The sequence below is a fragment of the Podarcis filfolensis genome, assembly GCF_964270895.1.
Source record: "Podarcis filfolensis genome assembly, chromosome: 13".
Lineage (NCBI taxonomy): Eukaryota > Metazoa > Chordata > Lepidosauria > Squamata > Lacertidae > Podarcis > Podarcis filfolensis.
In genome coordinates, this window is record NC_139615.1 from 21,297,480 (window position 1) to 21,322,304 (window position 24,825).

At 47.1% G+C, this 24,825-nt stretch overlaps 2 protein-coding genes across 7 annotated transcripts in view; one reads left to right on the plus strand and one right to left on the minus strand.

The window, feature by feature from the left end:
- Positions 1 to 11,495, minus strand: part of RNF112 (ring finger protein 112) — a 27,373-nt gene extending 15,878 nt beyond the window's left edge. The window contains exons 1-3 of one of the 3 annotated variants that reach the window (XM_083580468.1): positions 11,368 to 11,494; positions 4,937 to 5,024; positions 4,066 to 4,140 (exon numbers count right to left, since the gene is read on the minus strand). In XM_083580468.1, the coding sequence (XP_083436594.1) occupies positions 4,066 to 4,088 (23 nt within the window). In that variant the 5' untranslated portion in view covers positions 4,089 to 4,140; positions 4,937 to 5,024; positions 11,368 to 11,494. Of the gene's footprint in view, positions 1 to 4,065; positions 4,141 to 4,936; positions 5,025 to 11,367 lie in introns of all 3 variants that reach the window. The other 2 variants (XM_083580470.1, XM_083580469.1) reach the window with 2 other exon arrangements.
- LOC310746599 (serine protease 27-like) overlaps positions 11,460 to 24,825 on the plus strand; it is a 24,183-nt gene continuing 10,817 nt past the window's right edge. For 3 of the 4 annotated variants that reach the window (XR_014540761.1, XM_083580527.1, XM_083580529.1), the window contains exon 1: positions 11,518 to 11,631. The gene's annotated coding sequence lies outside the window, so the exon portion shown is untranslated. Of the gene's footprint in view, positions 11,632 to 24,825 lie in introns of all 4 variants that reach the window. The other variant, XM_083580528.1, reaches the window with a different exon arrangement.

Consider the following 24,825-nt stretch of genomic DNA (forward strand, 5'->3'; position numbering starts at 1 on the left):
GCCCTTTCTGTGTCCCCTGTTTGCATTTCACCATCTTCTCCTCTGAGTGACCCCACTGTTTCTTTGTTCTTCCTTTTGCTACGAACATACCCATAAAAGCCTTTTTTGTTGCTTTTAACCTCTCTAGCAAGCCTGAGTTCATTCTGTGCTTTAGCTTTTCTGACTTTGTGTCTACACGTGCTGGCTATTTGTTTGAATTCCTCTTTGGTGGTTTCCCCCCTTTTCCATTTTTTGTACACATCCTTTTTTAATCTTAACTCAGTTAAAAGTTCTTTAGATAGCCACCCTGGCTTCTTTAGGCACCTTCCATGTTTCCGTCTCATTGGTATTGCCTGAAGTTGTGCTTTTACTATCTCCCTCTTAATAAACTCCCAGCCATCATGAACTCCCTTTCCTTTTAGTATTGCTGTCCATGGGATCTTACCCAGCACTTCCCTAAGTTTTATGAAGTCGGCTTTCTTAAAGTCAAGAAATTGAGTCCTAGTATGCTTGGCTGCTCCTTTCCGCTGTGTAGTAAATTTCAGAAGAGCATGATCACTCGCGCCTAATGATCCTTCCACTTCTACCCCACTAACCAGGTCATCAACATTGGTTAGGACCAGATCTAAAATGGCTGTTCCTCTTGTTGCTTCTCCCACTTTCTGGACAATGAAGTTGTCTGCAAGGCCAGTGAGGAATCTGTTTGACCTTATGCTCTTGGCTGAGTTTGACATCCAACAAATATCCGGGTAATTGAAGTCCCCCATTACTACTATCTACCTTCCTTTTGCATGCTTGGCCATCTGTTCCAGGAAGGCATCATCTATGTCCTCCGTTTGGCTTGGGGATCTATAGTAAACTCCCACAATGAGGTCACTGTTATTCTTCTCTCCCTTAATTTTGACCCAAATGCTCTCACTTTGGCTTTGAGGTTCTAAATCTTGGATCTCTTCACAGGTATACACATCCCTGACATATAACGCCACTCCTCCTCCTTTCTTGTCTGGTCTGTTTCTCTGAAATAGATTGTATCCCTCCATTATTACATTCCAATCGTGGGACTTATCCCACCAGGTTTCAGTGACGCCTATTATGTCATATTTAGTTTGCTGTACCAAGAGCTCAAGCTCATCTTGTTTATTTCCCATGCTTTGCGCATTAGTGTACAGACATTGAAGTCCATTAATCATTCCCCCATGTCTCTTATTTAAGGATTTTTTCCTCCCACCACTAGGTCTGCGTGCTGTTTGCTCCATTTGGTCTATGACATTTGGATGATCATCTTCATCAATTGATAGACTCCTACCTTCAGGAGCACTGTCTCCCTCCCCCACATTAGTCAGTTTAAAGCCCTCCTGATGAGGTTTCTGAGATTTTTTGCAAAAACATTCCTCCCAACTGTTGTGAGGTGCAGCCCATCGCTTGCCAGAAGTCCATCTTCAAGAAACTGCAGTCCGTGATCTAAGAATCCAAACCGTTCCTGTTTACACCATTTGCGAAGCCAGTTGTTCACTTCCACTATTTTTCCCTCTCTCCCTGGGCCACGTCGTTCAACTGGGAGGACAGATGAGATGACAATTTGTGCATTTAATTGCTTCAATTTCCTGCCCAGAGCCTCGTAATCTCTTTTGATCTTCTGGAGGCTATTGCTTGCAGTGTCATTGGTTCCCACATGAACCAAGAGGAAGGGGTATTTGTCAGTGGGTTTTATGATTCATTGCAGTCGTTCAGTTACATCTTGGATCTTAGCCCCGGGGAGACAGCACACTTCCCGAGACATCTTGTCAGGCCCACAGATCACTGCTTCTGTTCCCCTCAGTAGGGAATCCCCTATCACCACTACACGCCTCCTCTTAGGTCTGGTCAGGGTTCTTCCGTGAGCTGTCCATTCCAAGGTCACCTGCACATTCCCTGAGGACTGACTTTGCTGCTCATCTTCATATACCTGATCGACTGTAATGAGGGAGAGATCCTCAAATGGAGTCTGCTCTTCGTCTTTCATGCTAGGGGAGAGGACCTCAAAGCGATTGTGTATTTCTAAACAATCAGAGCGAACCCTTGGCCTCCTACTTTTTTGAGTCACGTTTCTCCATATATCTGGCTCCTGTGTTGGTGAACTAGCCTCCTTCTCAGGGGAGTCCCCTGTCTCCTCCTTGGTGGAGACGGTGTGCTCTGTTGCTTCCAAGAAGAGCTCCAGCTCTCTAATTCTTTGGAGCGTAGCTACACGTTCCTCCAGTTGTTGGACTTTGTCTTTTAAGAGGGCAATCAACATGCAATTGCTGCAGGTAAAGCTGCCTGCAACCTTTGGCAAGATGGCAAACATTGCGCAGGAACCGCAGGCGACTGCAGCTGTTCCCTCACCCTCCATCTTGAGAACGTGTCGTTGAGGGTGGCTACAACAGTCCTCCATCATAAAAAGCGTGAAAACAGGACAAATAAATCCCCTCCAAAAAACCTATGTCTCCCCCAACAAACGTTTGAGACTAGCTCCCCTAAATCCAAAAGATGGATCAAACTGTGCACGCCGCTAGGCGTGCGCCGCTGCCCTGCAAGCTCTGATAAGCTCCTCCCACAGCTAATCACCTACCTCAAGAGAAACCCTGCCCCCTCTGACCTTTGCACAGGGAGAGCAGCTAATCAGCCACAAGAAACACACACAAGAAAACCCTTTTTGCTCCTTCTTCGGCTGCTGCCCTGCAAGCTCTGATAAGCTCCTCCCACAGCTAATCACCTACCTCAAGAGAAACCCTGCCCCCTCTGACCTTTGCACAGGGAGAGCAGCTAATCAGCCACAAGAAGAAGAAGAAGTCTCCAGAGTGTTTATCTCCTTAGGAAAGTATTGTCCCTTGAACTAAAGACATCTTCGCAGCGATGTGCCCATCATAGTATTATTACACTTAGAACTCACCAATGATTCCAATGAAGTCAAGGTGTCCCAACTCAACCCACTTTTATCCTCTCAACAACTCTGTACCATACCCTAGGCCAGTGGTGGCAAACCTTTTGGAGATTGAGTGCTCAAACTGCAACCCAAAACCTACTAATTTATTGCAAAGTGCCAACACAGCAATTTAATATGGGATAATAATTAACATACCATAATAAAATGAGCTGGGGGGCTGCCCTGAGTTGTTGAGCTTGGGGGGGGGGGCTTGGAACACAGTTGATTTTTGGGGGGGAGAAAAACATTCTCACACATTATAAACACTTCCCATGGCACGCGGAGCAGAAACAACACATAGTCTCAAGGATCGCAGGCAGCAACCAATCAACAAAAACCCTTGACAAAGTCACCAATTGCAGGAACTACAGCCTGCTGGCTGCAAAAAATCCCACCAATTGCTGGGGGTGGGGCAGGAATACAGCTGCTTTGTGGAGGTAAACTGCCTCTAAGCTGCTGCCCGGGGGGGGGGGTTTACTCACAAGGAGGCGTGGGGGGAAGTGGCTGCCCTATTTGAAAACCCCAAACAACAGCACTGCTGGCATGATGGCACGTGCCAACAGAGAGGGCTCTGCATGCCCACTCTGGCACCTGTGCCATAGGTTCCCAACCACTGCCCTAGGCTGAGAGAAGGTGATTGGTCTGCTGCCCACCCATCAAAGGACAAGGATGATTAGGGATTTGACTCTGGATTTCCCCAGTCCCAGTCTGACACTCTAATTCCTATGCTACAGTGGCAGTAATAATCATGAAGAAAAAAAAGGTTGAATCAAATCTAGATATTGTGCTGTTTCTTTCAGACATCATTTCCTAAGACATGCATTTCTTTTTCTTTCCTGGTAGAGCCAGTGTGGTGTAGTGGTTAAGAGCAGTGAACTTGTAATATGATGAACTGGGTTCGCTTCCCCACTCCTCCACATGCAGCTGCTGGGTGACCTTGGGCCAGTCACACTTCTCTGAAGTCTCTCAGCCCCACTCACCTCACAGAGTGTTTGTTGTGGGGGAGGAAGGGAAAGGAGAATGTTAGCTGCTTTGAGACTCCTTAAGGAGAGTAAAAGGTGGTATATCAAGTCCAAACACTTCTACTTCTTCTTTTCTAGTAGGGTTGGTGGGTGAGGAGAATAGCTAAACAAGAGCCAACTCACGGTTTAGTATTTGTGTTTCCCATCCTGGGGACAGGATGATGCTGGCAGCCTCCCACAGTATAACCTTCCCTGCTCCTAGAACAAAAAGATAATGTTACTGTTAGCCAGTGCCTCCTTTCCTCAGTATCCTCTGGTGTAATGTAAGGAACAGAGAAACAAAGTAGCAGCAGCAGGAGGTGGTAAGGGTGCATAGGCGATCACATAGAGATCCCCCTCTTTCACCTTATTTGGGATGGAATAAATATTTATTTCATTATTCATTTATTACATTTCTATCCCACTTTTCCTCCAAGGAACTCAAAGTGGTGTACATACTTCTCTTCCCAGTGCTTTTGTTTTTTAAGAAAAAAAGGTGCAGATACTCACCACGAAGGGGGGGAGGGGTACCACCCACATGAAAAAGAAAGGGAGTAAGAGACTTGGGGAAACCCAAAGGTTTGCCAATGTAGAAGAAATAGGGGGGAAACTTAAAGGGGAGGATGAACCCCCACAAACAGCCCAATGCTAAGTAGCCATGGCATGCAGACTATTTAGAGGAAGAGAGAATGGACTGGAGTCACTAGAATTCTGAACAAAAGCACTCTATGTTGCAATATTTTGCTGCAGGTACCACATATATTTTTTCCTATTTACTTGTCATGTCTGGCCTGCCATCATTATAATCATCTTACACCTGTAAGTCATCATGCGGCGAGTATGAAAGTGTGAACCATCAGCTAAAAACGATGGAGTTACATAGGATCCAATGGAGTCACTTCTGTGTTTGGGGATACAGAAGGCATTTATACAGGTGCAACTTAAAGGATGGGGCCAGGGAGAGCGACGTTCAAATCGCCACTCATCTGTGAAGTGCCAATCACATCCAACCTACCTTACAAAGATGCTGTGAGGGTAAAATGGGCAGGTGGGAGAACTACAGCTGTTGCCTTGAACTCCTCAAAGGAAGAATTTTCTTTTTTCTTTTTAAATGTCATGAAAGAAACAAACTGAATAAAATGAAATGGAGGATGGCGGAGGCTGAAGCTGATGATATAATGTTTGTGTGTATGCTGCTCTCCCAGACTGAATAATCTACCAGTGGGCCAAAAACGTTTCAGGAAGTCTCTGCTGTACAGAAAGTGTAAGGGTGTTGCTCACAACAGGCTGGCGGTTAGAGATATCAACTCCACAAACTACCAACTTTAAACTTTTCAGTCGTAATGAAGCTCCAACTGAGGCACCTTTCCTGTAGTAGTTTTTTTTTCTTTTTCCGTTTTTAAAAATTTATTTGCTTAATTCAAATAAACAAAAGAAAGATTCTTCATCATCCATTAATACAAAATTATAAAGCAAATCAACTAAAAGGGGAAAAACCCTAATATAATAAAATAAAGAATATCTTCTTACTTTACATATAACTTCCCATCCACTCCATTTTTCACAAATTCATTATTAACTTATTGCCAAAACTTGTCAGATTGTAATGAAGCTCCAACTGAGGCACCTTTCCTGTAGTTATCAGGCTAATCTAGACAAGCATGCCTACACAGAGAAGCAGAAGTGAGAAAAATCTACTCCAAAGCTATTCTATGATTGTTTTTTATATTGTCATTTTATGTTGTAAACCGACCTGAGATCTACAGAAAAAATACATACAGTGGTACCTTGGTTCTTGAACTTAATCCATTCTGGGAGTCCCAAAACCATTCGAAAACCAAACCGTAGCTTCCAATGGGCTGCAAGAGCTTCCTGCACTCAAGCGGAAGCTGTGTTGGATGTTTGGCTTCCGAAAAACATTCGCAAACCAGAACAAGCAGCAGAGAAAGCCAATTGGGCACCTGGGGTGGTGTGTGTGCCCTGGGCCCAGAGGTGGGGGCAGCCACCCACAGGGCGGGGTGAGCCGGGGCAGAAAGCTCCATGGGGCCTCCAAGGAGTCTGTCTGCCTCCTCCCACTCAGCTGCCCTGCAGCTGGACTGTTTGGAGCAGAGCAGAGCCTGCGGGCACCCAAGCAACCGCATCACTCCCAGGAGAGACACATGGCTCGGTCGCGCTACAGGCCCCATGCTAAGTGCCGCCTGGCATTTTGTCACCCCCCCCCCCAGTGGTGACACCCGGGGTGAACCCCCACCCCCACCTCACCCCCCTTCCTCCACCCCTGACTGGAACACTTCTGGGTTTGAGGCGTTTGAGAGCCAATACGTATGAGTACCAATGTGTTCGAGAACCAAGGTGTGACTGTACAGTGGTACCTCGGGATGTGAACGGGATCTGTTCTGGAGCCCTGTTCGCATCCTGAATGGAACGCAAGACACGACAGTGCGTCTGCGTGTGTGCGGGTCGCGTTTTGCGACTTCCACGCATGCACATGACGTCATTTTGACCGTCTGCGCATGCACGAGTGGCAAAACCCAGAAGTAACACACTCAACCTGAAGCGTATTTATCCCAAGGTATGACTGTACTACTGTAACAACAACAACAACAACAACAACAACACAGTTTTAAAGGCTATAGATTGTTTAATTATCCAAAGGCCTGGGAGAAGAGGAAAGCTTTTGCCTGGAACCTAAAGATATCTAACAAAGGGGCCAGGTGAGCCTCCCTTGGGCTCACCTGCAGGGTGAGCCACCACAGAGCAAGCAGGGAGCCACCACAGAGAAGGCACATTCTCATGCTGCAACCCACCAGCCCACTTTTGAAGGAGGCACACTTACCCAGCTTTGGGAAGGCAGTGCAAGGGCTGGGAAGGGGCACTCAAATGTTGAGGGTCTTAAGGGCTGCATGTGGCCTCCGTGCCTTTTATTTGACCAACCCTGCCTGTTTGGCCAAATGGTGGAATGGAGATAAGCATTGAACAATAGCAAATATTTTGTTTTGCAGTACAACTCCCATTAGCACCAGCATTGGGGTAGATTGCCTGGAGGGCACCAGGTTGCAGAGACCCACCTAGATATAGGGAAAGACCTGAAAATGCCCTTGAACTAATGGAGCAGTCATGCAAGCCTCTGCATTAAAAAGAGATGAGGAGAAACTGTGTCAGAGGCGAGGAAACAGATGGCAAAGATAAGCTAGGCACTTCTTTGTTTTGTTCTCTTGGTTTAAATGCTGCCTGGTGCAAAACTGGGCTTGCATGAATGTCTGAGAGAACCAGGTATGAGTGGGCAAGAGATGAGGGCAGAGGAAATCCTCCTTGGTGGTGGTTTAAATCCACAACGTTTCTTCTGCTCAGTTTGCCAGCTTCTGAAATAAGATACCGGGCATCTTCTCCAAAGGATGCAGAAAACTCTTTGCCGCTGGATGTAAAGATCTGCATGTGCTCAGAGGCACTTATGCATCAGGTTATGTGACCTTTTCTTCCAGTGAAGAGAGCAGCTTCCCTGTACAAAAACCTGCACATGGAGGACTGTCCTAGAATTGTAGAGTTGGAAGGGACCCTGAGGATCATCTAGTCCAACCCCCTGCAATGCAGGAATATGCAGCTGTCAAACCAGCAACCTTGGCATTATCAGCACCACCCTCTAACCAACTGAGCCAGGAAGCCATTTCAAATATGAAAGCTCCACACATGCATGGGAGCCCCTGCAATCAGTTTGCACCATCAAAAGTGGCACTTTATAATTAAATTCCAACCCTGTGCAAAAATGACCAAAGGCACTTTTATTGAACGTTAGAAAATTCACTGCACACACATTAACTCAGTGATCTTGCCCTTTAATTTCCTTAAAATTATTGTGGTTTCCTTCATTAGGTGGAAGAACGTTGGCAGATTACCTAATTGCTCTCTCTCTCTCTCTTGCGGATATTTACTAACAGTACATCATGCAGGCCTTCAAGACTTGTGCAACCTTCTCCTTGAGGGTTCCTTGAGGTGCCCATTTCTTCAGATGTCTGATTTGGCCACAGCAGCATACGCCTTAGTTACATCCTGTTTGTATTACTGTAACCCACTCCGTGTGGGGCTGCCTTTCAAAAATGCTCAGAAACTTCAACTGGCTCAAAGAGCTGCAGCCAGTTTGTTGACTGGGGCTCATTATAGGGAGCATATGACTCCCCTGCTAAGGCGGTCTGCTTCTAAGCACAATTCAAAGTGCTGGTTATGACCTATAAAGCTGTACAAGGCTTAGATCCAAGCTATCTGAAAGACCATATTCTCTTATATGAACCTGCCCGGCTTCAGAGATTTTCAAGGGAAGTCTTTTTCTTAGTCCTGCCACCCTCTCTGGCACGCTTGGTGGGGACATGGGAAGAGACCTTCTTGGTGACTTCTCCCAGATTTTGGATCTCCCTCCCTGGACAAGCTAGGCTGGCTCCATCCTTGTTGACCTGCTGCTGACATTGGAATACCATTTTGTTCCCACAGGCTTTTGGGAATTGACAGCTTTTATGGAAAGGGCTGGTGTTGTGCTGTTTTTTATTGTAATTATTTGAATGTTTTAAATAGATTTTATATCTGTATATACAATTAATTTTATTATTATTATTATTATTATTATTATTATTATAATGATCGTTTTCCCTGAGTTTAAAGTGATTATAGTTTTTATCTGTAAGCCACATAGGTGCCAGCTCCCTGGGGCCCTGGGTGCCTAAGCACCCACATAATCCCCCATGAATAGGCTGGGCACCCACAAATTTCAGTGCCAGGGCCATGCACACTGCATGGCACCCAGGGCCACAGGGCCAAGCTGGCACTTCTGGTAAGCCGCCTTGAGTCCTGTAAGGTGAAATGGCAGGGTATAAATAAATACATTATTATAATAATAATTTGTCCTTTCAGGCCAGTCATCGTATGATTTTACCCATTCACTGCACATATGCAGAGTTTCTCTCCCTCTTTCTGCTTAGAGGTGCAAAATCTACACAGAAGGTCCTCAGCACTCTCCATACTTCCAAAAGTATGCTCCAAATAATTGCACTGTTATATTGTAGGAGAACCAGGGGTCAAGGATGAAAGAGAGTGACATGCCTAAAGCCAACTAGCAAGTTTCTGACTGAGGGATTTTGGCTCCCTGCAATACAGCTCAGTATCTTACAATCTGATCCAACCCGTGAATTGTACCATCAAGTTATCCCCAGGTGACTGGGTTTGAAATTACAGTCTTAGTCAGACACCCCTACACTACAGTGGCTCTGGTCATTAAACCTCAGTAGCAACAATAAAGGGTGTTGGCAGCCTTTAAGTTATTGGGCATTGCTGCTGAGTTAATCTCTCTGTTAGTATGGGAGGTATAAATAGCAGACTTTATCTGGGAAAGGAGGAAGGGAGGGATGGACCTCTACTCAGGGAGGTGGATGTTGTCTTCATGGAGGGAGGGAGGGACCAACCTCTACTTGGGGATGGGGATATTCTCTTTAGTGATGAAAAGGGAATAACTGAGGAAGAGCAGGATTTTCATCCCTTAAGGATATAAACAAACAAGGAAGCTTCATTATACCAAGTTAGACCATGGATACATCTAGCTCATATTGATATCAACCAGCATCAGCTCTCCAAGGTCTCTGGCAGGGAATTTTTTCCAGCCCTGCTGGAGACTGAACTAGCCAAGTGTCTTTTGCATATGGAACAATGCGCTAGTGCGAAGCTATATGTGTCTGAGCAGCTCTAATTTTGGAAAGAGGATCTACACCTACTTCCTCCCAGTCTTCAGCTTAATTTGAATCAGGGACACCTAAAGTGTTAAGCCCAGAACTCTTACCTTCACTGCCAGCACCTAACCTCACAGCATCCAAAGCAAGAACATCAGGCTGGATCCAGAGGTTGTTAGCTACACTTTTGTCCCAATGGAATATAAAGTCAAGCCATGGCCACTGATTTCAACAGGACTACAGAGTAACTTGAACTTTCTTTGTATCCAACCCACAGTGTCTGTGAGCATTTACAACGTGCCTCAATGAGTCAGTGTGTCTGGCTCTTAACCAGAAGGTTGGTGGTTCAAGCCCACCCAGGGATAGATGTGAACAGGATTCCTGATTTTGCGGGAAGGTACCTTGAGGCACCTTCCAACTCTACAGATACTACTATGATCACTGACACACAGAAGACATGCATAGGACACCATATACTGACCTTCCTATGCAAAAAGGCTGATAGAATACATTTTGTACAGGACTAGAGTTAGAAATGTGTGCTTGAAGGTGAGCCCTGCCTTTCCTTGAGATAATACCCTTCATTTATTCACTGGATTTCCATAGCAACATTGATACATGTATTACCGAGGCAGTTTACAGTAAAAACATAAAACAACTAGAATTTTAAGGAGGGAAGGTTGCCATTTATCATTTCTGCTAGCCCTTCATTGACTATAATGGGTACAAAGTATAGGAGCCAACCCCTAGGGGCTGTGGGGACTTCAGCCCCCACAATAAAATCTTTGAGGGGGCCGGACCCTCACAAAGTTGGTGGGCATTCCCATTCAAATAGTGTGTGTGTGCGTGCGTGTGTGCGTGCGTGTGTGTGCGTGTGCACTGTGCCATGTGATCAGTTATGTGGAACGGGGCTTACCTGGGCCCCCATAATATTTTATTCAAGTTGGCACCCCTGGTGTAAAGGTATTTCTGATTAGAATGGCTATAAAGGTATGTTTGGTGAGAAAATGGCTCTCTTCCTCTTTTTACCCCTTAACTTAGCAACTTTTAGAAGTGACACATTTCTGGCAAATTGAACCAAGGAATTGGAGACTCAGGCATCAATGTTATAAGCACACTTAACAGGGCAAGGATAGCCAATGTCTGACATGCCCTCCAGATATTTTAAACTACAACCCCCATCTGCCCCAGCCAGTATACATTACTGGTCAGGAATTATTGGAATTGTAGGCACCAAGTTGTCTAACCCTGGACTAGGCGGTAAGGCAAAGAGAACAGTGCAGCACGAAGCTTTCTTAACATTGCAGTAACACCGAAATGATCCTTAAACATTCACTTCGATGTTTTTATGCCCAATCCTGTCCCCAAGCCATCCTCTCTCCTGCTTCGTATCAAAATGTGCTCGTAAAGCATCCAAGGGGAAGAAAACAAAACAAAACCTGCAGCTGTCAAAGGTGGAGCTGAAATCCCACCCGATCTTCAGGACGCGAAGTTTCCCAAGCAACGAAGGCAGAAAGACAAGGAGGCTAAATCTATCTTTAAAACACAAGCAAAAGAAGAAAGAAGCCCACGAGGAACGAGGAAGAAGGGACGGGAGGCTCTCTCTCCGTCAGCTGAGTATGACAATGCATGACACAAGGATCAGCCTCCTGCATGACAGAGGAGGCAGGAAAAGGGGGCGGGGGCGGAAAGAAAAGCCCCTCACACAGGAGATTCATCTGCGGGTGCACGCTCCTACCTGCTCCCGATCACGCTCCGCAGACCCCTCAACAATGCCTGCGGGCGAAGGCGTAAGAAGTGAAAGTAAAAACATCGTTGTTGCGCGAAGAACGCACAGCTACTTCCCCATTCTGGCGATGCTTCTGAGAAGGCAGAAGCGATTGGCCAATAGAAGGACTGTGCCTTTTGCGGGGGGGGGGGGGAGACCTGGAGGAGAGAGACAGAGGGGCGGGGCGGCGAGAATAAAGGATAAAGGGAAGATAAAGGAAATGGACAAGAAAAAGTGAGTCAAGTTGTTTTAGCATTCTAAGGCAGGGCTTTGGCGGGGTGGGGACGGATGAATCAATCCTGTCTGATTCTAGCCCCCTCTCCTCTCATGCACGCGCACACAACTCCTGCTGACACAGTCAACTTTCCCAGTTTCGCTCTCAATCCACCGTCCTTCCTGGTTTGTTTTAGAACTGCTTTGCATGTCATCTCTGCCCTCTCCGCAAAGGTGGAGATCGTCGTTAAACTGAGCCACCCTATGATAAAAATCGAGTGTGGCAGGTGCATGGCCTGGAGCGCTATCGTCCCTCTCTGACTGACCCTTTCCCTCCCATGAAATGGATTTTGGAATTGTGATACAAGTTCTTATCTTCGACGTCCCTTCGCCCCCCTCCCATAAAATTTTGGAGCCTTCTTCACCCACCCCAGTTGATGGGCATTGCCATTAAAATGGTGTGCTTGTGCCACGTCTTGTGGGGTGGGGTTTACCTGCGCCCCCCCCCAATATTTTCCTCAAGTTGGAATCCCTGCTTACCCGCCACCAGAAATTTAGTGAACCATTTTTTTCCTTTCTTGTACATGCATGACAGATGAATATCTCTGGAACTTAGCTTTCTTTGAATAGTGAGATTTGGTTTTTTAAAGAATAATCACCTCAGTGTCTCAGTAAGAATACTGGGCTGTATCCAAGCAAATGTTTACTTAACACTCTTATTATTAACCTGGAGTTTGTTGAAATAGTTACAGTTTCGTTTCCTGAGCGCTTCTGAACCTATGGCAGCCACACACAACATCTGCAGTCTGGGTACATAGATAGATACAGATATATAATTGGGTGGGGGATGGTTGTGGATGCTTCCTGGTGAGATCAGGAAGCTCCAGGGGCAAGGAGTATGTAATTTTGTTCCACAGTTTGGTCTGAGCTTCAGTTTGAAAATAGTGGTTGTGGTTGGGGTGCTTGAGAGAGTTACTGGAATTCCTTTATTGCCGATAATTTGATTTTTACTAGCTTCTCACATTTTTCCAGGTAGTGAAAAAGTAGGTTCAGAATAGAATAGAATTGTATCGTGTTGGAAGGGACCACGAGCATCTAGTACAACGTCCCCTTGCCTCCGAAAATATACTCTGTCACCAGTATATGCTCCCTGCTCACGTTTTCCTACCATTCAAGGAACAGTGTGAAACTCCTGTAATTTTACTTTAAAGTGTAGTGATCCACAAAGGAATTGTGGAGGCTTAGGGAATATGGCATGGGCAGAAAGAGTAAATCTACAGTTAGATTATCAAAAAAATTCACATAATGATTTAACTTAACCAAGGGAAATGAAACTCGTTGTGCAAGTGAGTTAACCCTGACATCTAGTGGCTGATGTAATGATTGCACATGTTGCAACATGAAAAAAGGCTTTAAAAATAAACAAAAATAAAACAAAGAAGAAAAATAAGCAACAAAAGAAATAAAAAGTACAATGAAAGAAGTAATGAAATTATTACCAAATCAGGCATCATTTTGGCAATTTACAGCTATTTCCAAAAGCACTTTTGCTCAGAGCCTTGCACCAGCTAATGCAGAGAGCCAACCTATAAGTAAAAGATATAAAAAGAAATCTAGTGTCTGACAATTGATAACACATTTTTTTCTTTCATTGTACAGTTTTTGATGCCTGATAACCAGACATATAATTTAACATGCAATGTTATTATGTACATTTGTTTTAAAATAGATTCGTTTCCAGTCCTTTTTCTTTGGGAAAAAGGGTGGCGGTACTCACAATGAAGTTGTTACAGTGCCACACTTTTAACATTTGGGGGGAAAGCACTGATCGTTTTATATTTTGATAATTTTATTATGTTTACTTTTTAAAGTCTGTTTCAATGCACATTTTATACCACTATATGTACATTGTTTTGAGATATATTTTTAATTAAGCAGTATATAAATTTTGTTATATAAGGATAAACATATTTTCTGGGATAGAGCACTTTGTGTGCCATCCCAGTAAAGTTGTGTCTAGAACAGGGTCCCAAGTACAAAAGGGTGCAGCGTGGAATCTCTCTTATCTCACTGGTTCCACAAATTCATCTATGATGAGCCAGAGGCATCTAATGATGTTAGCTATTAGTCATGGATAATAGCATAATCTGAAAACAGAGAGCCATAAAACAGAGGTGGGGGACCTCAGGCCTAAGTGCCAAATGCAGCCCTCCTTAAGACATCACTTCTCCCCCAGGCAATGCTTCACACCAACCTTGCTTTGTACCTTCTTTGCGTGTTTTTGCCTGGTTGAAATGAGTCCTTGAACTTTCATAGTGCCTCTTGCCTGCCTCAGTGGAGGACAGAGAAGGGTGTGTGTGTAGAAACTAGTCTACTTCCACTCTTGCCCTGCCTTTCACTCGTATGTGGCCCCTGGCAGGGCGCCCAGAAGGAAATGCCATCCTCAGGCTGAGAAATGTGCTCCACCCCTGCCTTAAAGGTTTGCTTGAGCTTGGGGAAAAGTAAGATTAACAAAATAGGAACCTCCACATGCTTACCCTCGAACATTTCTCCAATGAAAATAGGGAAGTCCTGTAATAATAATAATAATAATAATAATAATAATAATAATAATTAATAATAATAAAATAAATGCTGCTATTTTAGCCCCAGCCACTCTGGGTGGCTTCCAACACATATAAAAACACAATAAAACATTAAACATTAAAAAACTTCCCTATACAGGGCTCCCTTCAGATGTGTTCTAAAGGTTGTATAGTTACTGATATCCTTGGCTCAGTGGGTTGTATAACTCCATACCCTCCAACATTCTCTGATGAAAATAGGGAGACCCTAAGGAAAAACAGGACATTCGATGATCAAATCAGAAACTGGGGTGGCTTCTTCAAATCCAGGACTGTCCCTGAAAATTAGGGATGCTTGGAGGGTTTGCCCTCTAGCTTACTCTCCAAGGACTGGGGCAAGTGTACCCAGATGTGTTCCCCAAAAGATTTGTCCCCACTCTGCACAGACCCGATGCAGGCTGGCAGGCCATGTGGAGGAAATAATAGTATATTGCGTTCACAGTTGGTTTCAAAGTCTGAGAGAGAGGTTAGGTCTGCTAAGCTGCCAGAGGGAAAGAAAGCTTGGCCAATTCAGGCCGAGATAATAAGAATCAGCATACGATTCGGTTAATTTGTTTATTGCTCCTCTTAACAGTAAAAGATTGTTGTTCTCTGTCTGTAGGCAGTAATAAATAACTGCTGAATTTGGATAAATCTGCTGTGTCATGTTGTTTCCCACAGAGAACATTGTGAAATTGTCTGATGCTGGGAAACCATCTGAGGCAAAACTAGACTTTCATATCCCCGTCACACACTTCTCCATTTTGCTGCTATGGGAAAACAACAACAACATTGGGCCATGTTGCAGAATTTTATGTGTGTATCTTCTGCTTCTAGGTTCAAAACAGAAGCATGTGATCCTACTGACTGTCTATGGGTGAAGAAAGGAGAGGCTATTGTCCACTCCTTCATAGCACCTACTTTGCCAAGCCTACACTGAACTTCGCTGAAGGCACATTTCTGTCCATGGTCCTCCATGCTTTACAGAGGCTTCTCTTCTATAAGCTTGATCAGCAAGCTGATGGCTGTTTTGTGTGTTCAGACCCAGAGACCTCCCTCCTAAATAAGGACACATTTGACTCAAATTTTAGTTTTGGTTTTTGGCAGAATTTAGTCCACAACTTTATTGATTTTTTGCAGATAAAATCGCTCAGATTCGGGAAGAAGTAGACTCCACCGTGGGAGCAGGGCCGGGGCGGGAGAGTGCTAGAGTTCTGTCTAGTCAAGTTGAGTGGGATCAATTCCAATCTGTTACCTCCGAGGATGTGGACAGGCTGCTTGGACGAGTGAAACCAACCACCTGTCTCCTGGATCCTTGCCCATCCTGGCTTATAAAAGCTAGCCGGGAAGGACTGGGCGATGGGCTTCGTGGGGTGGTGAATGCTTCCCTCCGTGAGGGAGCCTTCCCAGACCCGCTGAAAGAGGCGGTTATTAAACCGCTTCTTAAAAAACCATCTTTAGATGCGGCCACGATGGCCAACTATTGCCCAGTCTCAAATCTTCCATTCTTGGGCAAGGTGATTGAGCGAGCGGTTGCCGAACAACTCCAGGCACGCCTGGAAGAAGCGGACCATTTGGATCCCTTCCAGTCGGGATTCAGGCCTCATCATGGGACTGAAACTGCCTTGGTCGCACTGGTTGATGATCTCCGGCGGGCTAGGGACAAAGGTGAGAGCTGTTTCCTAGTTCTGCTGGATCTCTCAGCGGCGTTTGATACCATCGACCATAACATCCTTCTGGACCGTCTTCAGGGGCTGGGAGCTGGAGGCACTGTCATACAGTGGTTCCGCTCCTTCCTCCTGGGCCGTGTTCAGAAAGTGGTGGTGGGGGATGAGTGTTCAGACCCCTGGGCTCTCACTTGTGGGGTGCCTCAGGGTTCTGTCCTCTCCCCCATGCTTTTCAACATTTACATGCAGCCGCTGGGAGAGATCATCAGGAGGTTTGGGCTGGGTGTTCATCAGTATGCGGATGATACCCAGCTCTACCTCTCTTTTAAATCAGAACCAGTGAGGGCGGTGAAGGTCCTGTGTGAGTGTCTGGAAGCGGTTGGAGGATGGATGGCGGCTAACAGATTGAGGTTGAATCCTGACAAGACAGAAGTACTGTTTTTGGGGGACAGGAGGCGGGCAGGTGTGGAGGATTCCCTGGTCCTGAATGGGGTAACTGTGCCCCTGAAGGACCAGGTGCGCAGCCTGGGAGTCATTTTGGACTCACAGCTGTCCATGGAGGCACAGGTCAAATCTGTGTCCAGGGCAGCTGTTTACCAGCTCCATCTGGTACGTAGGCTGAGACCCTATCTGCCTGCGGACTGTCTCGCCAGAGTGGTGCATGCTCTGGTTATCTCCCGCTTGGACTACTGCAATGCACTCTACGTGGGGCTACCTTTGAAGGTGACTCGGAAACTACAACTAATCCAGAATGCGGCAGCTAGACTGGTGACTGGGGGCGGCCGCCGAGACCATATAACACCGGTCTTGAAAGACCTACATTGGCTCCCAGTACGTTTCCGAGCACAATTCAAAGTGTTGGTGCTGACCTTTAAAGCCCTAAATGGCCTCGGTCCAGTATACCTGAAGGAGCGTCTCCACCCCCATCATTCTGCCCGGACGCTGAGGTCCAGCGCCGAGGGCCTTCTGGCGGTTCCCTCATTGCGAGAAGCAAAGCTACAGGGAACCAGGCAGAGGGCCTTCTCGGTAGTGGCGCCCGCCCTGTGGAACGCCCTTCCAGCAGATGTCAAAGCGATAAACAACTACCTGACATTCAGAAGACATCTTAAGGCAGCCCTGTTCAGGGAAGTTTTTAACGTGTGATATTTTATTGTATTTTTGGTTTTTATGGAAGCCGCCCAGAGTGGCTGGGGAGGCCCAGCCAGATGGGCGGGGTATAAATAATAAATTATTATTATATTATTATTATTATTGATTACAGAAAAGTTAGTGGTTGCATAGGCTCTGGTTCGACTAGCTCCCTACACCCTTACCCAGCGCTTACCCTGCGCTTACCCAGAGCTCTATCATAGGTCAGCCAAGGGTGAACACCTGAGGCAAGTGAAAAGCCTGGGAACAGACTCTGTTCACTCCCCAGATGTTCCCCTGGACTCAGGCACGGGCACAACCCCCTCTCGGGGGTTGACCAAACCAAGTTGAGTCCCTGGATTCCTTTAGCAGAATACCCTTCACATAGGGATGGTGAGACCATTCTCCCATCCCTATCACATGAACCAGTGCCTATCCGCAACCTTACAAGTTGTGACGAATTGCTACGTGGCAGGCGAAACCCAAATGGCAACAGCCAATCAGCCAAGTGGGGAAAATTCCTGCCGTGCCCCTGTCCCAATGACAGATGACACACGACGGCATAACAAGGTCAAGCGCAAAATGCCCTAAAATTAGGGAGAGGTGGGTGGGTGTTCCAATGCATGAGCCGAAAGAGGAAGCTATGGGACATGTGCATAGGTCTATCTAGGTCCCTTGATCCGTTTAGACAGCACCCATTGGCCAGATTAAACCCAGCAATGAGGGACCTACCAATCAGGTGTTGTGGCTATCCAATAGACCCTCAGGCAGCAAAATGGTTTGGGTCACTTACATACTTATGCCCAAACATCCATACTTTCTTCCCCTGCCCTAAATCAGACAGCTAATCCCTGCTCTCTCTCCTGCCCTGTGCTGAGGGTCCTGTGCTTCCCTGTGCTGCGGGATTCAGAAGTCCTACCTGTTGGCGAGGTTTATGTCAAAGAAATAATCCCCAGTCAATAGCAACAGACAACTTCCTAGGGCTGTTGTGATGAGTCAGCATTACATTACAAAGTCCACTGAGGAGGCTAGGTTACAGTTCTAGCTATATTCTTCTATATTTCCTCTACGTGCTGAGCATTGCTGAGCAGTGACTCTGAGAGTCACTCAGTCAAGTCAGCACGTCCTTAAGCGGAAGATGTGTTGCGTGCTGAGGTCCCCCAAAACACCCCTACCCCAATAACTCACACATCACTCATAAATTTTTGTTTAAGGTTTTTGGCATAGTTTTGGCCACAACTTTATTAAACATACAAATTGTGAGTGGTTGCTTAGGCATTGGTTATGACTAGCTGTCCCCCCCGCCTTGGGGGACAGCACTGACTCCCGGATTCCAGCGAGAGCCAGTGTGGAGGAACAAGATCAGGGATAACTGGAGCTGCGACACAGACCCTCAGCTTCTCCCCGCATGCTCCCAGGAGCTTACGCGGCCCGCACCCGATTCCAGGGGTTTGGACGAGAGGATGGTAAGCCCCTGAATTCCTTTAACAGAATTTCCATGCAGCAGCAGCATTGGAGGGGCAGGCACAGCCAATCCATACCCCTCCACCAACCAATTTAAACCAATGCCTAACCGCCTTGCTTAGGCATTGGTTATGACTAGCTGTCCCCCCCGCCTTGGGGGACAGCACTGACTCCCGGATTCCAGCGAGAGCCAGTGTGGAGGAACAAGATCAGGGATAACTGGAGCTGCGACACAGACCCTCAGCTTCTCCCCGCATGCTCCCAGGAGCTTACGCGGCCCGCACCCGATTCCAGGGGTTTGGACGAGAGGATGGTAAGCCCCTGAATTCCTTTAACAGAATTTCCATGCAGCAGCAGCATTGGAGGGGCAGGCACAGCCAATCCATACCCCTCCACCAACCAATTTAAACCAATGCCTAACCGCCAACCTTACAAGTTGTGACGATTTGCTACGCAGTAGGCAAAAACCAAATGGCACACACTAATCAGCCAAATGGAAAAATTCCTACCAGGCCCCCGCACCAAGGCGGACGACCCCATGATAGGCATAGCAAGGTCAAAGCACAAGCCCAAAAGGGAGGGCGGGCGGGTGATCCGGTTCCCACATTGAAAGAGAAAGCAGCTTGCTGTAAACCTTGTTTAAATAACCTGTTCCCACCCCCAAATTGGCAACATCCATTTTATCCCAGCAACTCAAACAGCCAATCCTTGCCAGGCCCCTCTATCTTATACTGCCTGGCAACTATGGGGTGTCTTGCTAGGCCCCATCCGCAACACGTGCTCTCCTTTAGTGAGAACACGCTTTGCGTGCTGAGGTCCCCCAAAACACCCCTACCCCAATAACTCACACATCACTCATAAATTTTTGTTTAAGGTTTTTGGCATAGTTTTGGCCACAACTTTATTAAACATACAAATTGTGAGTGGTTGCTTAGGCATTGGTTATGACTAGCTGTCCCCCCCGCCTTGGGGGACAGCACTGACTCCCGGATTCCAGCGAGAGCCAGTGTGGAGGAACAAGATCAGGGATAACTGGAGCTGCGACACAGACCCTCAGCTTCTCCCCGCATGCTCCCAGGAGCTTACGCGGCCCGCACCCGATTCCAGGGGTTTGGACGAGAGGATGGTAAGCCCCTGAATTCCTTTAACAGAATTTCCATGCAGCAGCAGCATTGGAGGGGCAGGCACAGCCAATCCATACCCCTCCACCAACCAATTTAAACCAATGCCTAACCGCCTTGCTTAGGCATTGGTTATGACTAGCTGTCCCCCCCGCCTTGGGGGACAGCACTGACTCCCGGATTCCAGCGAGAGCCAGTGTGGAGGAACAAGATCAGGGATAACTGGAGCTGCGACACAGACCCTCAGCTTCTCCCCGCATGCTCCCAGGAGCTTACGCGGCCCGCACCCGATTCCAGGGGTTTGGACGAGAGGATGGTAAGCCCCTGAATTCCTTTAACAGAATTTCCATGCAGCAGCAGCATTGGAGGGGCAGGCACAGCCAATCCATACCCCTCCACCAACCAATTTAAACCAATGCCTAACCGCCACAGAGCCTTAGCTCACCGCCAAACCACTCACAAATGCAACCCTTCCTTCAATCCCAAAGCAACCGTAGCCAACCAGGTGTCGTTCCCCATAGGGGAAAGATGTACCCTAAAGGGGGCAGCAGCCTTGAAGGCAATCACAGGGTGCAAAATCACGGAACCACCTGAAGCAAGGACCTATTTTATTTTACTTTATTATTTATTTTATTTTATTTTATTTTCCACTGCCTTATTAACATGCTTTCCGGCCTCTTCGGTGGTAGTTTGTCTAGGCATTGGTTCCCGACTAGCTGCACCTGACCTCAGCAGGGCAGCACTGACGACTGGGCCCCACCATATCGTCAGTACAAGCAAACATTGTGGGGGAGCAATGAATCCCAAAGCAACCGCATCCAGCCAGGTGTTGTACCCCATAGGGGAAAGATGCACCCCATCTGCCCTAAAGAGGGCAACAGCCTTGAAGAAAAACAGCAGGGTGCAATATCACAGAGCCACCTAAAGCAAGGACCTATTTTATTTTATTTGTTATTTTATTTTATTTACTTTATTTATTTTATTTTATTTTCCACCGCCATATTAACATGCTTTCTGGCCTGCTCGGTGGTAGTTTGTTTTGGCATTGGTTCCCGACTAGCTGCACCTGACCTCAGCAGGGCAGCACTGACGACTGGGCCCCACCATATCGTCAGTACAAGCAAACATCGTTGGGGAGCAATGAACCAGGATCAGACTCAAGCTCACCCCAAATGCTCCCAAGGACTCTTGCGTGGCCCTACCCCTCGAAAGGGGTTGACAAAAGCATGGCAAATCCTTGGATTCCTTTAATGGAATATCTTTGCACATTGGAGGGGACAGGTGCTCAAACCCCCCCTCCAGATCACCTTGAACCAATGCCTTAAATTATTTTGAGTCCAGGGAGAGCTGCCATCAACTCGAACCAAGCCCTCTTGCATGCAGGAATGCAAACTTATGCTGGAGGAAGACGGCAAATCATTCTCGCCTAGCTGTACCACCAGCACTGCGGGAGGACCTGCACAGGTCACACTTGACCGCACCAAAGGAAGGATCTCCTCCCAAAGCATTCCCCATCTGGACATCCAGTATATGTTCACATGGGCAGGAAGACTGAGATGGCGCCCCAGTCCAGACTCGTCAGCGCGCTTGCCAGCCGAGTGTATGCTATGGCCCAAATGCGCACAGCTGCTCCTATGAAAAAAGGAAGTAACAGACAAGCATCAGCACAGACATCATTGTGACACTTCCTGATATAACCCTTGTCAGCGTCAGACTTCCAATGACCGGTATTCACAATCCTGTCTACTGACAGGCCCCCAGTGTGCAGCCTTTGCAGCAGCCCTATTCAGAAGGAATGAGGCGTGTTCAGCGGTAGGCAAGCCGCAGGCCGTAATAACTGGTGCACGACGTAAGCACATTGATGCCTGGCTAACAGGAACCCATTTTCATGCACTAGGAGCGGGCCAGCCCCCAGGGGAATGAAAAGCCAAATATTTCTGGTATCCATAACTGGGCAAGGGCCCTCCTCACCTGTAACGGGAAGCCTGATTGTGGCACTCCTGCCCACTAAGTCTGTTTTAGAGTTCCCAACTCTAATGACAAGCTCCAAAGCAGATAAGGAAAAGTCCTGAAGCAATAAGCCTCCAGACTCTCAGCCCCGTGCTGGCTCCAACAACCATTTCCCCAACCCTCAGTGCACCAAAATGCAATGGAATACTGAAAGGAATCTCGCCTTGATCTTTTACCAGCAGATAAGCTTTAGCTTGTTGCAGATACTGCATAGGTAAAATTGACCGACTTCCTGCCCACTGTCCTATGAGGTTGGAGCCTATTCCAACCTTCCAAGGCCCTGCGCACTACAAACTTTATACAAGGGTCTCTGAAAATTAAAGCTTCAGTATAACAGACATTGCAGCGGACTGAATTCTTATAGTTATAACAGCATGCCCAATCTGCAGCAGGTGGACCAAATACTGCAGGATCTGCTCAGAGGATGGGGGCCAGTTCATCGGAATGGCCAAGGACTGCCAGCTTAGGGCTAAGAAATCCATCCAGGCCTTCCCATAAGAGCTAAAAGCAGAAAGGGAAATGGAAGCTGCTGCTCTCTGTAATTACTAATTGTTGTCAAAATGCCACAGGTGGTCTGGAAAAGTCTGGCAGTAGCTGAGTGTCTGGAGCCCAGGATCCGAAGCACTCCATCTGAAAATGGGATAGAGTGTCAGTGACATCATTAGAGGATCCCGTAATCAGGAGAGCAGAAAGCACAATATTAAACCTTAAGCGGCGCAGCTCAAAAGCGTGAGCGGAGGGGCGGAGACTCTGCTGGAGCGTGAGGACTGTTTTGCCAAGACGCTCACCACTACCTGGTTATCAGACCAAAAGCAGATCTGATGTTCACTGAACTCCTCGGGCCACATGTGAACTGCTACTACAATGGGGAAAACTCAAGAAAAGTTAGGTCACATGATTGCCTCACCATACCGGGCTTGAGGCCATGGCTTTGCACACCAGCAGCCCCTGAAATAAAAACCAAAGGGCAAAGATCCAGCAGCATCAGCATGAACCTGAAAATCCCTGTGCAAGTTCCAGGTATCCTGCCATGGCCAACTACTATTGCATACATTTAGGAATTGCAACCATTGCATGAGATCCCATTGCATGTATGAGAAAGGTAAGGGGACCTCAGGCCGCAGGCAGCCTGGCCTAGTGGAAAGGGAAGGGGCGGCCTGGGGCAACCACTCTGCATGCAAGATTAATTAAGTGACCCAGCAAGATCGGATCTGATGAAGCATCACTTGCTACAGAGGAAGTATTACAAAATAACTTCCTTCAAGGCAGACAGCTTCTCCATAGGCAAGTGGTATGTTTTAGCAAACGATATCCATCTGGATCCCTAAATAAAATGGGAATATGGGCAAAAGGTATTGAGGTATTGCTTGCCAGCTTCCAGCCCCTGCTTGGGCAGGGGGCATCTTGTGCTGCCATCATAATACGTAAATTTACAGGGCTGACGCTGGCCAGAACCCCTAAAGAAGTCCCGACAAAGCTGCTGCCGAGCCAGCTTCCTTTTCAGACACACACTCCGTTCAATGCAACTACACACTCCATGCAATGCAACTACACACTCCGTTCAATGCAACTACACACTCCGTGCAATGCAAAAACGCACTCTGTGCAATGCAACTACCCTCCATGCAATGCAACTATACTCCCTGCAATGCAACTACACGCTCCGTGCAATGGAACTACATACTCCGTTCAATGCAACTACACACTCCGTGCAATGCAACTACACACTCCGTTCAATGCAACTACACACTCTGTGCAATGCAACTACACACTCCGTGCAATGCACACACACTCTGTGCAATGCAAAAAACACACTCTGTGCAATGCAACTACACCCTCCGTGCAATGCACACACACTCTGTGCAATGCACACACACTCTGTGCAATGCAACTACACACTCCTTGCAATGCGCCCACAACCACACTCCGTGCAATGCAACAACACACTCAGTGCAATGCAACTACACTCCGTGCAATGCAACTACACTCCGTGCAATGCACACACACCCTCCATACAATGCGCACAACCTCCGTGCAATGCAAATGCAAATCTCTCATGCAATGCAATGCAAATGCAGCCCGTGCAGCGCTGTGCCCTGCAACGCACAGAGCAAACTGCAATGCGGGCACGCAAAGGTGCTTTCTCCCGCTTGCATATTGCAAACATGGCGCCTGTTACATCCCTCGCAGTGAGGGAACCACCAAAAGACCCTCGACACTGGACCTAAGTGTCCAGGTAGAGCAATGGGGGAGCATGCAGCTGTCCCATATAGGGACCAATCCTGCAACCTAGGCATTACCGGCAAAAGCCCTGTCATAGTCCGCAAAAACTAAACAATGTAAGGAACCGGTGAAACCAATGCTTCATGGACCACATGGGGACACTATTCAGGCCGGAAACGCTTCCAGGCCATCGAATTCTAGGGCAAAGCCCTAGGATCACGTGCTAGGCCAGGCATGAATGTGTCCATCAGAGACTTAAAAATTAACTGCTACCTGTAGCAGACTTAGGCTTGGAAGTTATGTGCAGGCCAAATAGGCCTCCCTGCCTCTGCTCTTGAGAATCTTAGTCTCATAGCAATATTAAAGGAACTCAATATAGTGCTCCCGCCCAAGGCTAGATTAAAATTTGGCCAACAGCGCTGCACACACTCAAATAAAGCCAACCTTCGGGGGTGCTATAAACGAAAGCGATTCCAGCTAAGCTGGGAACAGCCCTGACTAGCCCCACAATTTACAACAGGAGAAATGGGGGAAACCTTTTTTGCGAAAGAAAGCCCCTAACGGGGACTCTCTCCCTATTGGGAAAGGCAAGCCACAGATACAGGGAGAATCTTCCCACAGGGCAGGGTAAGGGATGGGGTGGGAAATCGAATAGGAAAGGGGAATTAAATTATTTAAGGGACTAAAGAGGATTAAAAGAAGGGGGAAATAAAGAAATGTAACCAGACAATGAGAAGATTGCATCACTGTCCTCCAGACAGTCCAAGTGCTCCACGTGATCCGGTTCCCACATTGAAAGAGAAAGCAGCTTGCTGTAAACCTTGTTTAAATAACCTGTTCCCACCCCCAAATTGGCAACATCCATTTTATCCCAGCAACTCAAACAGCCAATCCTTGCCAGGCCCCTCTATCTTATACTGCCTGGCAACTATGGGGTGTCTTGCTAGGCCCCATCCGCAACACGTGCTCTCCTTTAGTGAGAACACGCTTTGTCTTAGG